This window comes from Poeciliopsis prolifica, unplaced genomic scaffold, assembly GCF_027474105.1.
Source record: "Poeciliopsis prolifica strain line A6 unplaced genomic scaffold, Auburn_PproV2 SCAFFOLD039, whole genome shotgun sequence".
In the NCBI taxonomy this organism is placed as follows: domain Eukaryota; kingdom Metazoa; phylum Chordata; class Actinopteri; order Cyprinodontiformes; family Poeciliidae; genus Poeciliopsis; species Poeciliopsis prolifica.
In genome coordinates, this window is record NW_026562414.1 from 4,184,035 (window position 1) to 4,200,327 (window position 16,293).

General features: G+C 35.1%; 1 protein-coding gene across 11 annotated transcripts in view; it reads left to right on the forward strand.

Annotated features, from left to right (window-relative positions):
• The window catches only part of LOC129375277 (DNA (cytosine-5)-methyltransferase 3A-like), a 58,813-nt gene that overhangs the window by 25,159 nt on the left and 17,361 nt on the right, over nucleotides 1-16,293 (forward strand). For 8 of the 11 annotated variants that reach the window (XM_055054241.1, XM_055054246.1, XM_055054244.1 and 5 more), the window contains 4 exons: nucleotides 861-984; nucleotides 1,831-1,868; nucleotides 1,958-2,074; nucleotides 15,160-15,363. In XM_055054241.1, coding sequence (XP_054910216.1) covers nucleotides 861-984; nucleotides 1,831-1,868; nucleotides 1,958-2,074; nucleotides 15,160-15,363 — 483 coding nt within the window. Of the gene's footprint in view, nucleotides 1-860; nucleotides 985-1,830; nucleotides 1,869-1,957; nucleotides 2,075-8,736; nucleotides 9,157-15,159; nucleotides 15,364-16,293 lie in introns of those variants that run through there. The other 3 variants (XM_055054250.1, XM_055054251.1, XM_055054252.1) reach the window with 2 other exon arrangements.

Genomic DNA, 16,293 nt, shown 5'->3' on the forward strand with positions numbered 1-16,293 from the left:
AGCAGAAAATAAGTGGCCCAATACTGTCTGTTAGTATTAGACATAACTGTATCAGTGATGAGTAATAAGCTTGAATTTATGCGAGGTAATTTAGGGTTTGAAAATTAAATGTACCGTCACAACCAACATGTTTCTGTTTGAGTACCAGAGTGAAAAGTGTGCTGGTGTGGTTCAGTCTGTCCTGAGGCTCTTTCGGTCACCTTTCCTGTTCTCTCAATTTTACAGGCATCCTCAGCTGTTCATTACAGCCTTTGTATGCTTGTTAGCACAAGCTGATGTTGCTGTGGCCTTTGAGCTTCACATTCGTCCCTGTTTTTCTCTCTTTTAACTTCCCACCCATAAAACCTGTTAGCAGCACACACATATAAACCCCCCGCTGTTTTTTTTAGAGCTTAAACAGAGAAAGTTTCACTACATTGATGAATAGGCCTAATTAAGATAGCTTGGGTTTACTAGTCAGGTATTTTCCAGCTTTTTTTCAACTTAACGTTTCTAACTTTTTAAACCAAATAACTTTTAATCTTCTCAGCAGTTTGTATAAATGATCAAACCCCCTCAAATGTGCTTGTTAATGATCAACACTGGTAATAACTTCAACACTACCCACTTCTTATCCAGTACACTGTGTGCTTGTGCTAATGGGAGCCCTGCTGGAAATACCTGCTCAGTGTTGCGCTAATGAGGTTAGACTAATTGGTATGTGCAGGTATTGCAGTAGCTCTTTCCCTCTAGTTTATTTGACTGTATAAAACCTGTACATGTGCATGTATGATTTTTGTAAATGCATGCCCTTTAAATTGTCTAGACAGGGGTAGAGAGTCAATTTGTCTGACCTGAACTTTGCGCTGTCTGATTCTCAGGAAATGGCAACCTCTGACCCCTGTGCAAATGCCCCCCCCACTCCGCCAGAGGAGCCAGAGCCAAACCCTTCCTCACAGAAGAAACGAAGGCGCCGAAAACTAGAGCAATCTGAAAGGAATAAAGGTATATTTATATTTTGTAGTGATTCAGAATCAAAACATTTACCTTTTCTGCAGTTTTATGGCTTTTGCTTTTTTTTTGTTAAGAAAGAGATAGCGTAGGTAAATACAAATGCAGGACAGGGGAAAAAGATTATCCAAACCAACCCTCACCTCTATGTGAATCAGTAGTTGCTCTATAAACTGGTTGCTCCACCTTTACTTCCAACAATAACTTCCACCAGTGTTTACGCTAACTGAATAAATTTATATTTTTTGGTGTCTGGAAAATGAGCTGTTTCAAAATCCTCTAGAATGCAATGTCACAAATCAGCAAGCACTGCCCCTCAATGTTTGAGAAGCTGGTTTTACCACTGTATTTGCTAGAAAAGACAAGTGTTTTGTTGACTTACCATCCAGAAACCACTTGTTGTGCAGGAGGTGCTAATTCTGCTTTTTAAAGATGCACATTTGTGTAATTGCACATCTTTTTGCAACAATTTTCATCCGCGATTGTGAACTTTGAGTTTCCAGTAGAAGCTTATTTGAATTTAATGTGACAGATGCCCTAAAACAGCTCATTGTGAAAAAAGCTCAAAATAAGCAGAACTGAGCAGACTATGACTTATTATCTAAGAATGATTTTGTGCAAAAATGTCATGATCTTGTTTTTGTTATCGCCCATAAACCAGTTGTTACCTCTTCAAGGAATCATAACAAATAACCTTTAAGATGTACTGGTATGTTTCAAGTCCCTGTGATTTTAAATATAGCAGCTTTGACAGAATGATGAAAATCATGACTTTCTGTCCTCATGAAACTTCTTGTTAAAACTAGACTAAAAGCCCATTTCCTTTTTCCTCTGCTGCAGATGATCCAGATGAGAGAAACTGTGACTCCCCAAGAGAGGTGAAAAAACTGCAACATGTTTGCTTATTTCTCATTTTTACATGTGATTTGAGTCTTGACGGCTGTGGGGTTTGTTTGTGGGTCCACAGGGAGAGACAGGGAGGCTCCGGAGGAGACCGGTACCCAGAGTGACTTTCCAGGCTGGGGATCCATACTACATCAGCAGGAGGCAGAAGGAAGAGTGGCTCAGTCGCTGGAAGATGGAGGTGGGAGACAAACAAGTCCATGTCTGTGTGAAGATTTTGTAAAAAAAAAAAAAAAAAAAAAAAAAAAAAAGCATTCATCCTGCTTGAACCATTTCAGATTTTGCCACTTTACAAAAATAAATTTCAATGTATTTTTATATATAAGGTGCTTTTACAAAGTATTGACTTCTGTGGGCTGAATACAAACTGCACACGTTACCATGTATCATTTTCCTTTGACTTTGTTTTGATCTATCAAATAAAAACATAATACTTCTGCAATGTGCTGTATACCTACTCTGGAGTATTTAGCAGAGTAGATAAAAATATAGTCTGATTTCACAGGATATAATCGCATCGGATATTAGCTGTGTTTTGTTTTTTTTGCACTGCTGAGTGGCTGAGTGAAAGGGAAGTCCCTCAGCTGTATAGAAATAAACTGCATGCCAGGCAGTATCACAATGAGTGTAATTATAATTCAGCTTGTGATAACTATGCTTATGTTGACTTTAGAAATAAAACAAGACAACAAACTTAAATCTTCAATATTTTTGTGTTTTTTTTTTTAAATAAACTTCTGTAGTCAGCCAGTTAATTTCATTGCCCTGCCTCTACTCCAACCACCTTAAAACTATGCTGTCCCTTTCTGCTGCTGTTCTTATTCCATTTCCACAGCTGCACCATCTGGCATCCACCTGTAAGCGCAGAGTCTTTAAGTCTCTAAGGGAGAGGTATAAAATACCTACCCGCTGCTTTGTTCTGAATATATTAATTTCTTGTGGAGCAACAAGGTCAGGGGCTAGATTTACATCATAAATGATGCAAATAGACTGCCTACACATAATTTGCTCCACGCTTTTGCTCTATTTTTACAGATCTGAAAAAGAGGGTATCAGGCAGACTAAGTAAAAAAAAAAAGTCATCAAAGTTTATAGAATAAAGGGAAAGTGACATCAAAGCAACTGTGATTAATGGTACAAATAAACTCAGAAATAAGGCAGTCTGTCTTCAATGTGCTGCCTAAACCTACAACCCTATGAAATCGGCTCTTTTGCCTCTACACTCCATTTTAATATGTATATGTTTTGATCAGATTTTTGTTTCAGATTCTAGAATAGACATTCTTTAAAAAAGTATATTTTAAGAAGTATATTTTCACAAGGTTAATGTATACACTTTCAAATAAATTATATTATTATCAGATGTTCTGCAATTTTGCGGCAACAAGAAACATTTAAAATGCTTGCTAATTTGTTTCTGAGGAGTCTTCCTTCCTCCATCTCACAAAAATGTACGAAAATACATAAATACAAAAAGCTTTGTAACTTATTTTGTTTAACTAACAAGACACTTACTTTTTTTGGTAAGTGTCTTATTATCAGTTCTTGCTGAGGCGCTAGACTAATGTTAGCTAGCTTCCTGTTTTGATATGCCTCCCCTCAATTTTCGAGGGGATGCCCCCTCGAAAATTGAGTTTGACACGTTTTAAGGGCCATTTAACTGTGTTTGAACAGGATTCTTTACTCAGGTCACTCCATTAAGTATCTAACTAAGATGTGGAGTGGCTTTATCTAGAGAGTTTACAGGATTAGTGTTACAATATTTTTAATGATTAGTTCAATTATTTAGAACAATGTGAAAATAAGGCTTTTTATTAACAGCCTTATTTCTAGACTATTTTTATTATTTTCTGTATTCATGTTCCTTTTGTGTGAAAACTTCATTTTTAGCAACATCTAATTGAGGAGTTTGGTTGTTTACTCTGAAGTAAAATTGGCTTCACTGTCAACCCTCTGGAAAATGAGATGTAGTCAGTTATTTAGCAGTTCATTTGAAAGTTGCAATATTGCTTTAAGAAAACTTCTGTAAGCTGCTATTTTTACAGCTAAAACTGCTGACTATGCTAAAACATTATTAGATTTTTGTTGCCAATTTTTGATCACTGCTATATAATAAGTTCTTTGTTTATGGCCAAGTTGAATTTTTATTTTTAATGCCTGCGCTTTTGTCCAAGGTGGAACAGTTTTATAGCAGATAGTGCCATTTCAACTAGTCTCTTCAAATTAGAGAAGCAAAACATAGACATAAAAGATCATGTTTTCAAACCATCAGTTTATGTTACAAGTTTAAAATTATAGATTTCTAGATAATAAAATAATAACAAATAGGTCTGATCACTTGGTCTGTCATCACTTCATAAATTTGGGAAGTTTTCCAAATTATTGCGTCTTATTTAGTGTACAGTTTCTGAGTTTCCTACAAAAACAATCCCATGGAAAGTGCTTTACCCTCCTACGTTTTTTTCTGACACCCAAAATGAAAGAATTTGGGGTGACCTAGTCAAAGTCTGGATTGAAATCCTTATAATAAACCTATCAGGCTATTCATTCTTAACGGTATGGTTGAATTAAAACTGCTTTGCAAAGGAAAGTAGCCAAAACCCCTACACTATTATTTGAGAGAGTCATTACCAGTTATTGCAAAGGTTGTTATTTCCAAGGGTGGCAGAGCCAGTTATTAAGAACAAATTACTTTTTCATCTAGGACATGTTGTTTTTTTGTTTGCTTTCCTAAAACCCTCAGTAATGTCCTGCAGGAAAGTGATAAATGCAAAATTAAACTTGACATAATGGCTCAACTATTAAAACTAGAATAAGAATATGCAAACATACAACTGGAAGCAAAAGTATCTGAGACAAATCAGTTCAGTTTATTTATATGGAGCAAAATTACAATTAATGTCATATCAAGGCAGATTGAAAGACCGTTTGGTTCAGTTTATTTTCAGACATGTAGATTTCAACAAAACTGCACCACAAAACTACCAAACGTTTTACTAGAAAAATCTGTTTTTAACAAAAATTGAAACGTTTCTCTTGCATACATTTGTTAAAGCTTGAAATCTGTCACCACTGTACTCAAACCGTGTTTTATTAACAGAGGAAACATTCGAGAAGTTTGTGTATGGGAGGAAATGTCAGCAGATGTAAGAATGCAAGTATATATTGGTGGCTTCAGTGGAAAAAAGAGAGTTCCTGAAAGAGGCTGTATGGGTGTGTGGTTATAAGGGGGTAGAGTAAGTCTTTGAGGCAGATTGAGACTCAAAGATATGAAAGTGTGTGAGAGGAAGAGATGGAGACTGACTACTGAGACTGAAACCACAAATGTTTTTGCTGTTTCCTCTGTCTCTTGTTTGACCCTGTCCTTCTGGAAGGCCATAACACCGTAAAGACCCTGCAGAATTAGTTGCACATATTGCACTTAGAAATTGCAGTCTAAAACACATAACTCTCTGAAGTTAGTGGGATGTACATATGGAAAAACAGACTCTAGTGGGTTAAATTGACACCAGCTGGTGTTCAAATCACATACTGTTACGAGCTCATGTGACAGATGGAGCGAGAGAAAGAAAGAAAGAGAAAAGTAGAGCATGTGGGACTTCCTGTCAATGCCATGTTTGCCTCTCTGTGACTCATCATCAGAGCTGTGAACAAAATCCAAGAAGCAGCGCTGCAAAGTTACCCATTTTCCTAATAGAAGAATATTAACGCAGTGATTGTCTTTTTGTTACGATGCCTGATTAGGTTTCTTCAGCAATAGAAAATGATGCACTAAAATTATTGTTAAGGGACCTATTATATAAAATACACATTTTGTATGTTTTTATACTTCCATTATGGTCTCTACTGCTTCTAAAAACAGATCAAGCTGTTAAATAACCACCCAGTTATTGCCAAAACTTATTATTTTGGCAAAAAGTTCATGGTTTTTGGTGTCTGGAAAACAAGCTGTTTCAAAAACCTTCAGAACCTCACTGAAGCCTCGGCCATGACCTAGCAACCACAGCTGAGTTTCAGCACATTTGGTCAGCTGGTTTTATTGATGTAGAATGGCTACTGAAAAAGATAAGTGTTTTATTGTTGACATAGCATTAAGAAACCCTTTGCTGCATTGTTGTTGGTTCCACAGGAGGCTCCACTTCTGTTTACAAAGATGTATGATTATATAATTGCACATTTGTTTGCAGTTATTTTCACGTGTGAGTGTAAACGTTGAGTTGGAGGGCGTGTGGACAGAAGTAGCTCTGAAAGGAGCTCAACATTGGTAAATCTGACAGGACTAAAATCTAATCATCTAAGAATGATTTTGTGCAAAAATGTAATGAACATATTTGGCATACCCCATATTCTGAATCTGTTCAAAGAAGCATAACAGGTCACCTTTAAATATTAGCTTGTCATCTATTTCTCATTTATTATTAGGATGTTTCTGACTTTTTCTGTGAACTTTGGTGGCTAAATATCTTGACAGGCAAATTGTTAATTTGTAGCCATTGCCATGGTACAGTTCAATGCATGACTAAGACGCCTCTTTGCTCTTTTTTCTGGAAGACAACACAACGCTCAATTCACTGCTGTCGTACCTCCTAAAGAAGTCTTGTATGTATTTAAAACACCAGAACTCACTGGAAGTATTGTACTGATTAGTTTGGGTTTTTATGTCTAAGGCACGGTTTGATTAGTGGGAAAAAGGGTGATTCCTGTTTTTCTAAAATATTATTTTAATATTGTAATATATGCTTACAGGGCCAGGAGCCCATGGTCAAAAGTTTTGGGGGATGCCCCCTCGAAAAATAGTTTTTTGTGTAAGCTGTGCACGTTTTTCTACTATCATTGTACCTTATATGACAGCTTTGGGCTCATTTATGGTATTTCTTTTTTAATATTGTTGAACTTTTATGAACTTAAACTATATGCACATCAATTTATACCTGCAAATCTGTATGCATTTTTGTAATTTGCATAAGTTTTTTTTTTGTTTGTTTTGCAAGAGGGCACCAAAACTAGCTCCACCCCAGGTTGCCCTTATTCTTCTAAATCCGGCCCTGATAATCATAAAAATGTTTTCAATATATAGCCAGTATACAATTTTCTTTGACGTTATTACTGAGAGCTCTGAGTTTTACCTGGAATATTTTCTTATTAGCTTAAGGCTTAAATTTAAACTGCAGCTCAGACAATGGTTGTGCTAAAAGGAAAAGCTTAAGCAAAGCATCCCAAAAATGTTACTATGAGTAATCCTTAAGTACTCACACACATGAATAGAAGCTGAATGAAGGACTTAATAGAGAAGGTGCAAAGAAAACAAGGAGAAAAGATAAGAAAAGACTGAAAGCACCAACGTAGAGATACGTAGAAGAAAAAAATTGATGGAAATCATTAATGAGATGTTAGCTGTTTAGAAGTGACAAACGTCTAAATAGAAGTGAAAGATGACATCAAAACGGAGAGAATAAGTATGTATGTCTGACTGAAGAGAGGAAAGCGGTGAAACACGTTAACTCAGAGGTTAACATGTTCCAGATTTCTACCGGCATGTGGTGATTTGCTCGGCCCAGTTGTTAGCAGCCCCTATGAATATCTTAAACTAATCTGCAAACCAGTTTCTGTTACAAGAAAATTGGCAGCATCTGTTCACAATTTGTGAAAATCAGATATTTATATGTACTATAGTAAAAAAAAAAATCGGTTTCTCTTCATTAGTCATTAAATCGGTCTTAACTTCTCTTGATTTACCTCATTGAAGATTACCATAAAACTTACGTTTTTTTGTTGTTGCTTTTTTTACTCTAAGAAGTTTTCTCTCTAATATCACAATAGCAATAAATAATTAAAAATCATGGCGGCAAGTAATGTAAACACTAAACATGAGATGTATTCATATTTTAGCCATGGCAAAGCGTGAAATGATTAATCAGATCAATAATGATGAATTGTTTATTTAATTAATCATCAACTAATTTGGTAATCGATTGATTGCTAACTGGATATAGACTTAAAAAAATATATAATTTTAAGTGTGAAATACTGTGTTATTGCATTTTAGGCAATAACATCACTTTTTGTAAAATAATTGAATTGTTGATTTGAATTTCTTTATGTATTTCTCATATTGCATTAGAAAATTTTATTTGAAAACGGCCAATTTCTTTTTTTAATTGATTAATCATCAAAAATAACCGATAGATTACTCGACAACTAAAATAATTGTTATTCGTAGCATCGTATAAAAGCACACCAAAAAAAGTGTTTAAACTGCAGGTTTTGCGAAACACATCACTTTCAGTATGGCTGAAAAACCACATAAATTAAGTGCAAAAACATTTTATTGAAAATAAAAGTTGTGTTTTCTTAAAAAAATAGTTTCTTGTTGTCTTATTGTAAATTGAAACATGTTTGTCACTGTGGGGAAACGTGTGGAGTGTAGCGGGACTACAGAGCTTCAGTAAATTTATAAACTGTAATTTGTTTTCTAATGTTGGAGTAATGGCTTCTTCCTCTCTGATTGGCCTTTCAGTCCAGGTTGACTCAGTTTCTTTAACTTGAACCAGCATCTTCTCAAGCACTTTGATGAACCAGAAATGTTAAGGTTTTCTTCCTGACATTTTGGCAGATTATTTTTTGCTTTTTCTGTGGCGTCACACAAGAAAGCCGCATGTTTGAGCTTAAAAAGCCTTGACACCACATTTCTTTGGAAGGATAGTGATCTTACTGTATGTGTATTATTCTGGTATCAAGCAAACAGAAATAATTATTTCTTAAAAAAGGAAAAGAAAATAAACAGGGGAATGTTTCCTTTTATCTAAAAAAAATATATCTACTTTTAACTGTATGTATGAGTGTTATAGATCTTTCCTGAACAAATCCTGCAGCCTTATCAACCCTAAAGCTTACCTAACCTTTGACTTTAGTTTGCACACACTTAAACACACACACAAACACAAACACTGACCTTAATTTGCGTGTGAATGTCATCACTCCTAAAGCCTTCAGGCTACCACGCGCAAAAACTCCCCACTACCTCTCAGTGCCTCTGCATTGTTGTCGTTCACGTTAACATCTGTTGGAGAAAGGAGCGAGTAAGTCACACCAGCCAATCAGGAGAGAGCAAGGAGAGCTTGGGGCGAATGTAGCTGAGGGAAGGCGCAGAACAGAAAGAGTAGGAGGTTAGAGTAGGTGAGTCACAGACAGACGAAGAAAATGACAGAGAGGAAACGATCCAGAGAGGAAGGGTTACACTTGGCAAGCTATCATGTCCGACTTGTAAGTGGCTTCTCCTTATCGTTTTTGTTTCTTTATGTGGGTGTAATGCAAATTAAGCACAGAAGTGTCTGGAAGTGACAAAAGCTGGTTTGTCGCAAAGTTTTCTCATGGGAACCTTGCTTTTAAATTTGCTTCAAAAGAGAAAATCGGTGAATATATTATTTCTTTAAAGCTTTAAAGTTAAAGAATTTTCTAATTTCCCTATTAATGCTGCTGAGATATTTATGCCAATTGTTCTCAACTTTATTGATTTATTGTCTGCTAAATATCTTTTGAAGGAGATGTTTTGTTTCATGGTTGTTGCATTTTCTGTATAATTAACAAGAGAAAAAAAATGAACATTTTAAAAAATATATACATTTCTTCAAGAATAAATGCATCTATCTTAAATCTTTGGACTGCATAGATGTAGATGTTGAGTAAACAGTTTATTTTGTTTGGCTGAGAACAGAGAGTTTCCTCTGCGTTTCCTGCAGCATGTGAAGCTGCTTGCAGAATGTGGCCCTGTCGAGCAATAAATTATTGGAAAACATCGAGTCACTAAAGTATGATTAGTTTCTTTGAACCTGTTCTGCAGACTTTTTTAAAACCTACTTTAACTGTTTTACTTTTTCAATTTAAAATAATAAAAAAATAAGTGTGTTTCAATGCACTGCAAGTCTAACATGTTATCATTTCTAATGTATTAAACAGTAGATAAATTATTAAAATTCAGCCCACAGCATACATTTTATGTTTTTGTTTTTTTTTGTTTGTTTTTGGTCATGGGCAATAGAAGTTTAATAGAAGTGTAATTAAATCTTTTTATCTATCCAAGTTTATAAAATGTAATGATACTAAAAGTGTGAATGTGTGACCAATAATTCTGTTTTAGACTTGACCTTTAGATGATTTCTTTAAATTCTTCAATGTGGAAATGCAATATTTGTCATTGCAATATAATAAGAATATAACAGAAAGTTACTAAATAATTACGAATAATAAAACAGCTTATAGATCTTGCTAATTATTTTCTTTTCATTAAAATCCAGAGTGACTCTGAAAGGGACTTTACTGATATTTTTATTGAAGGGTTCTTTTGTTGAGCAATGTTGAGTTCATCTGGAGGTCGGGGTCAGTCACGCTTGTAAACGTGATGGACTTTAAGAGATGCCTCATTGGTTGGGCCATAAGGTCAGGGATCAGAGGTCAAGGGGGCGGCACTAAGAGTGAAAACACTGACCGGTCCAAAGGGTTTGTCAGAGTTCAAAGTTGTAACTCACAACTAGGTAATCAGTTGTAATTTTCATTCTTCAAGCTTTGATTTACCAGTAGAAGGACTCATTGGTCCTGCTGGATATGCACCATTTGCTTTCTGCACACAAATTTTTGTGGTTTGGTTCCCTAAGTGCAGTTCTGAAGAGCTACTTTTCTGCAAACTTTTATATGTATCTCTTGTCCAATACACCAAGGGAGGCATCTAAAACCTGCTCTCCAGAACTGGGCACTACTATTTCCTGTGAATTGTCCATTGAAGCACCCCCACTCCATGCCAATAAGATCACAGTATTGTAGTCTGTGCAGAATGAGGTTCCAGATTGTCTGGCTGAATAGCTCAAAAATTGGAGCATCAGTAATCCCAAATCCCAAGAGCATCAGAAAGAAGCTGAAAATATTGATTTATCCAGCAGAACAAAAAGAGATCATTGTCTTTCTGTTCATCTCAGTTGGTCCTTAAGGAACCCTTTGGGTTTTTGTGCAGAATTGATTTATGGCTTCCTAATTGTACAATTGCACAAGATATTCAGGTTATATCTTGCCAGTGGAGAAATGATTCTATCTATGCACTTTTTTATGCACTAACTCTGAATGCTTCTGCATAATAATGCACTGCAGATGCTTAAAAAATTTTACAATATCACATAAATCTGTCTTTTTAACAAATTTGATCAAGTCAAGTTTATTTGTATAGCGCATTTCAGCAAAAAGGCATTTCAAATGTTTTAAAACATAATAACAAATCATATAACAAGCAATAAACATTACATTTGTCAAATGCCATTATTAAAATCTTTTACATCTGATATATTGATCAATGTTATGGTTATCATGACTCAAAAGCAACAAAACTTCATAGTTTGCTTGGCAAAAGTAAAGTCTTAACAAAACAGGACAAGCTCTTGTTTCCTGTTTTACTTGGATGGGATTTAATTCCCAGGTCCAATATCAAACTTTAAGACAAAATTAAAAACGTTACATCAGACTTCTGATAAATTTTTTTTTGCATTCTCGTTTGAATGCTATGGTTGAAATGTTTAACCATTTTAAAATCTTGGAAAGATCTCACTTGTATTTTGCAAGATTTGGATCCGAGACGGTGTTATGCAAATTAACATTCAGCAAATTGTTCAAATCTTAGAGGTTTTGTAAATGCTGATAATAAATTATGTATATATATGAAACATTAAAGACACATTAGACAGATATATGGATGTCATGACATTAATATAAAGTTTTTAAAAATGTGATATTTGTTTTTCAAATGTATTTTTAAGTTTCTGATAACATGTTTTAAAAACAAGATCAATGTCTTTAATGCACTTATTGAAGCAAATCTTCCATTATCTGATTGAGGTTCCCAAACTTTTGCATGTCATGACCTCCAAAATGTCATTAGCTTCTGGTCAGGGATAACATTTTATAAATCCACAAAATATGTAAAAAAAAAAAAAAAAAATTAAAAAAATCAATAAAAAATCTGATTTTAGAAATTTTTTTCCTCACTTTCAGTTACTATTCAATAATTTTTACAATCGGTAATAAATCGGTAAAAATAAATGCTGCCTTCAAAACATATTAGATTTTCTTTTGATAAGAATTTATGATTTAAAAAATTTATTAGTTTTTTAAATATTTTATTTTCCCTCCAACTCTCTGAGGCCCACCTTTTGACACCTGGTGGCCCCCTTAGGGGCCGCGACCCCCACTTTGTAAAACACTACTCTCGGACAAACAAGTGTTTGGATAGATGAAGCCGACCCAGAAAACGGAGAAGATGAGCTCACATTCGCCCTTCATCTGTGACTCACATTCTGGTGGCTTTTTGAGGGAGCTGATGTTACTGGGCAACAAAGCTGTTGTCATCCAAAGAGGGCAATTCAGGTTGATTGATTGTAGTAACACAAGTTAATACAACACAAATACTGATCTGACTGAACAATGATCGAGGTTCTTTCTTAGCAAGAACAGCAAATTGTTCTTAGATAAATGAGTCCTTTAAATATAAAACAAAAAAAGTAGTTTTATAAATTCCAATGGACATATTGAAAAGAACTGTGCCAACATATGGAGATATACTTGCTGTGGGTATTTAAGTGTGCATGACGGTGCATGTATGTCCCATTTGAACGGGCTGATTTGTATTTTATGAGATCAGAGGTCAACAGAAGCAGGGAGAAATGACCTCCTCACCTCAGAGTCAAACTGAGGCGATCCACGATGCATCCCTGAAACTCTCACTTCTACAATTTATTGCCTCGCTTCCTCTCCAGAGCGATGCAGTAAAGTTTTTGTTTCTTCAGCTTCTCTCACACATTCACGGTGACATTACAACTTCCAGCTCAGCTGGAGTACAAACCGCATAGTTCTGTTCAGTAGGGAAGAAAAAACTTTTAAAAACTAATAAAACCTCGGGCGGAGTCATCGAGGCTTACATCTGGACCACAGTGGGATTCTTACAGTGTAGTAGTGGATGAAATCATCGCCGTTTCTGTTTATTTAACTGAGCTCAACATTTTGATATGGCAGCATGTTGATTTCATATAACATCTTTTTAAGATGGACAGACATTTGTAATAAGTGTACTTAAATTAGTAGTTGCTTTTCATATTAACATGTTCTGGTGAACATTGATCTGTAAAACTGGGTATGAGAGACATTTTTTGTTTACTTATGAGAAAAAAGTCATGTTATTGTGAGAATAAAGTTATAATATTAGTTGAATATGTCTCTATTAAAAAAAATCAATATTTGAGAATAATCTTGTCCATAATCTCTTCATAAAAGGCACCATGAGTCAATTTTATGTCTGTCACGATAACAAATTTTGCTGGATAATAAACCATACCAAAAAAATAAACAATAATATTGTTTTGAGACCATTTTCAAGTACTATGATGGTAATGGTATAGTAATGCAAGAACACATTCTCAAATATTTAGAGGATTTAATTTCTAGTGAGCATTTAATACTGGAAGTGAAAGACATTTTAAGTATCCAGCTTGAATAAACAAAACAGCAAATAAAATGAATTATGAAGTCTCTGTAAACAAAGTTGTTCTTCAAAAAAATGAGCTAGTTGAGACCAAAACACCAAACTGAAAACTTTTGTTTTTGGTAGAAAGAGAGAGAGGAAAGAGTAAATAATAATATATCATGCTGCTAATTAATTTATTGCTTATTTTGATAGTCACTTTTAAAGACTTTCAAAAAAACAAATGAGTCAATCTCTAAAACACTCAATCAGATCACAAGTTAGGGTTTCCATTAGCTCCTAAATCCAACTTCAAAGTAGATTATGCCCTCAAAAATAAGACAACAAAACAATAATATAATGTTAGCATTGCTTTCCCCCCCGTTCTTTTTACAGTGTTTGGAGTTTAAATGCTAGACTTTCACTTTAACTGATTTATTTGGACTTTGTATATCTTGGAATTATTTAGTAGATCCAGGTTTGGAAGCTTCCTTTCATGATTCCTGCATTTCTGTTTCACAGAAAGCTACACTTTCTCTCCCTCTGCTGTATTATCCAGATTTATCATATAATCCTATTTACTGACAGACTCTTTGTCTTCCCTCCCTCCTTCCTCTGCCCAAGATGAACCCGTTGAACTGTATTGCCACCGCACCCGTTTTCTCTGTGCTCACTTCCTGTTTGGTGGAACAATTAAAGGACTGTTCCTGCAACTCTGGTCTCAAAGGTCTTGATCTGGAGCAGCCATCAGATCAGCTGGAAAAAAGCCACAAAAAGCATAACTTTGTGGAAAAAAGAGATGTTAGATTAGACAAGCTGGAATAAAACATGTGCTGTATCAAGAACAGCACGGTTTGTAGTTAGTTATGGCAGCATGTTTATTTTCTGGAAATAAACACAAACTAATAAAGGCTTAAGAGTTCCTGTTTATCAAACAACATTGGTTAAACATTGATATTTATATTTTTCTGGATGTAAAATGTTGCATTATTTATTTCTAAAAATGAAAACATGCTATTATCCTAGTTTTGTATCTCACACCTGTTGATAGTGCATTAGCTGTATAATTTCAGTTCAATGTCCTGGATCGAGGTTCTTTCTTTTATGTCTGTCACAATATCAGACATAAACAACAATACAGCTGCACAACAATACTTGTTGTGCAGCTGGATTAACTTTTGCTCTTAGTTTATTTTACTTTCGTATACTTATGAAGCAACAAGTATTATTTTTACAACTTACCTAAGCTACGACCCGAAATCCAAATGCAGAGCAGGACCAAAGAACATCTCTTTGTTTTATCATAATAGGCAAGAATCATATCCCCTACTTCAACATCTTTTTTCTTTCAAACAATACAGCCAGACAGAGATTTAAGGAGGAGCAAAAACAAAGGAGATGGATTAGCAGTGCTCGCCAGCTACATGTTATTGTGAATGATCATCTTCGCTACCAGCAAATTGATGCGTTATGAAGCCATGACAAGAGTCTTCAGTCAGAGGCTTCTTCTTCAGATTCATTACTGACTGCTACTGGAGATTTTTCCCACCCAAACTGTCACCATCCACAAAGCTTATTTTATGAAACTTGGATGATTTAATTTCTATTTAGGTTAACTAAAGTATTTCTGAATTATATTTCTAATGTAAGCACAAAATGAATAATTTTCACTATAAGGAAAATGCATTCCATATTTATTGTCGTCATCAGAAATGAGTTTTAAAGTCTAAATTTGATAATGGAAGAGAAATGTTTCTGTTCTTTTCCCGCAGGCAGAGCAGCGGGCATACAGAGAGGCGGAGATTAACATGATGGACGACCTATTAGAGTCCGGCTTTCAAAAAGAGGAGGAGCCAGCCAGCCCGACCCCGCCCCCTTCACAACAACACACAGATCCGGCCTCTCCAACGGTTGCTGTGACGCCGGATCCCGTTGCGAGGGGAGACCAGGCTATACCCAGCGAGATTGAGTACCAGGTGCATGAAATAACAAAATATTTGAGCTGGAGTATTTGGGCCATACTAGGAAGAATAAATACATAAAAAAAAATTTAATTACAAGAATAAAGTCTCAATAGAGAACAGATGATAAACTCGTACAAGGTTAAAGTGGAAATATTAGGAAAATAAAGGGATAGTAGTATGAGAATAAAATTGTACGAGAAAAAAACCTGTAATATGAGCATAAAATCACAATAATATGAGAAGCCATAATAGTAGATATAGATATATATAGATGCAATTGTATGACATTATTTCTGTAACATTACGAATGTCTTGTATTATTTTTACTTTATTCTTCTAGTTTCATGACTTATTCTCATAATTTTATTTTTTTAGAATGCCCCTAATACTCTATCATACAGACTCAACACAAAAAATAAATGTCTATTTTGTAATCAATTAATGATTTAACAGTTTTACTTAATGTAAAATTGTTCCAGCATTTGTAGCTGTGACCAGAAAATGTTTGTAGAACTTGAAGGAATGTGGAGACTCCTACCTGGAGGGGTGAGATTTCTCTAGGAAGTGTAAAGGGGGCAAAGGTCAGAGATTTTCTGAGGCAGAGGAGCAGGAAAGGACTTGCAGATGAATAAAAGAGTCTTCTGGTTAAACTGGTACTTCACAACGAGCCTGAGCTAATAGATGAGAGTAGGAGTTGTTTTTGCCAGATTTTAGTGTGGGTGAAAATCGTGGCGCAATGTTTTGGTCACGCTTCAGTGTTTTCAGAACTTTTCTGGTTACCATTACTGCAGACCAGGTGGGAGGTGGTGACTATTTTGATGAGTAATATGTTCTTTGGCATCTCTGTGGTTGTTTTTTTCTTTTTTCGTGGTTGTTTTTTTTTCTCCATAGCCAAAGAGTTAATTAGATTAGTTTATTCTCTTCCATTTATGGGAAAACCTA